At 65.6% G+C, this 1,550-nt stretch overlaps 1 protein-coding gene across 1 annotated transcript; it reads right to left on the minus strand.

Annotated features, from left to right (window-relative positions):
* Nucleotides 1–763: 763 nt before the first annotated feature.
* LOC118158553 (THAP domain-containing protein 7-like) lies at nucleotides 764–1,520 on the minus strand (the record flags this gene model as incomplete). Its single annotated transcript, XM_035313225.1, has 2 exons — nucleotides 764–1,277; nucleotides 1,360–1,520. Coding segments are annotated over 2 exons (672 nt in total), but the record flags the coding sequence as incomplete, so codon positions are not given.
* Between the last annotated feature and the right edge of the window lie 30 nt (nucleotides 1,521–1,550).

Genomic DNA, 1,550 nt, shown 5'->3' on the forward strand with positions numbered 1-1,550 from the left:
GGGCCGATGATTGCCTCGGGGTGACAGGAGGAGCCAATTTGGGGGGGCTAATCGGGCGTTTTTGCTTCCTTCGGGGAAGGTTTTGACAGCACTGGAGCACGATGAGGGCAAAGGGGCTGGTTTTGGTTCTTAGCGTCGTGCCCGGTGCCTCCGCGCGGTGCTGGCTGCGGAAATTAAAGGCTTCGTAACGATTATCTGGGCCCAGCCGGGTGCCGAGGGATGTTTTCTGGGGGCCAACCTGTGGGTTTTCCCCTTCAGATCGTGCCCCCGAATCCTCCCCACTGCCAGGAGGGGAACGTCCTCTTGGTGCCGGCCTCCTCCTTGCCCAAGGGCTGGCCCTGAAGACAGCTCGTGCCCCAAAACGCTCTTTTTTCCCCACAAATCTGGCGCAAAACTCATTTATTTCTCCCTGACCCAATTTTCTGCCGGACTGAGCACCTAAAATCTTAGGAAAGCAGCCCCAAGCTCCCCCAAAAACGGGGACCGACACAACCCATGCTCAACCCCGCCGCTCATCCACAACGACCTCGCTGAGCCTCCGTTTGGCTCACCAATCCTGCTGATTTCTCCCCAAAACGGTTTCCTGCCCCATCAGCGAGCAAAACCAACTCGGGGACGCTGTCCTTTACCCTCCCCCCCCCCCCCCCCCCCCCGAGCGTTCCCGGATGCCAGCCGTCGCCTCGATTTTTCATAGAAAAGGCGAAAACGCTTTGTTTATTTACAAACCTTCCCAGCGGCCCCGCGGCGAGGAAGAGGAGGCGAGCCCTCACCGTCCGCCGTCCACCTGCGGCTCCGCGCCCTGCGGCGGGGGCTCCTTGGGGACCCTCCGACCCTCGAGGGGGACCCGTCGCTCCCGCTGCAGCTCGCCCACCCGCAGCCTCAGCCTCTGCTCCCGACGTTTGCAAGCTTGGAGCTGCCGCTGGGCTTTGTCCAGGGCGTCCAGGGCGGCTTCGGCGCGGCGTTTCCAGAGCAAGGCGCTGCCCACCTGGTAGCTGTGCTCGCTCTGGATGTACGCCCCGGCCGGCGGCGGCAGTCGGAGCATGTAGAGAGAAGGTGAAACGGGCCGGGGGGGCGCCGGGGGGACCCCTTCGGGGAGGGAGGGGGTGCGTGTGGCTTCTTCGTCCCCTGTGGCCACCAAAAGGGTATCCGGGAGGGGACCCCGTGCGCCCGAAGGGCCGGGAAGAGCCGGGACGCCCCCAGGGTCTTCGCCTTCTCGGGGGAAGCAGGAGACGTCGGTGGAAAAGGGGGGGTCCGGTGGGGGTGTGGGGGGGTCCTGCCTGTATGGAGAAAAAGGGGGGGGTTTAAACGGGGCGGGGGGGGGGGGGTGATGGTGGCAGTGTCCCCTCCCCTGGGACTCACCTCCACTTCTTGGTGGCCCGGGGGGGCTTTGGGGTGTCGCTGTCGGGCGGGGACAGCTTGGGTTTGGTGGCCCGGGGGGGTCTGGGGGAGGTCGACTCGAAGACGGTGGGGACGGCCCCTTCCTTCAGGCGGTGGTAGCCGCTGCAGCCGGGGGGGGGGGGGGGGAAATGGACAGGGGGTCAGCGTGGGGG

This window comes from Oxyura jamaicensis (assembly GCF_011077185.1).
Source record: "Oxyura jamaicensis isolate SHBP4307 breed ruddy duck chromosome 31 unlocalized genomic scaffold, BPBGC_Ojam_1.0 oxy31_random_OJ104239, whole genome shotgun sequence".
Taxonomy (NCBI): domain Eukaryota; kingdom Metazoa; phylum Chordata; class Aves; order Anseriformes; family Anatidae; genus Oxyura; species Oxyura jamaicensis.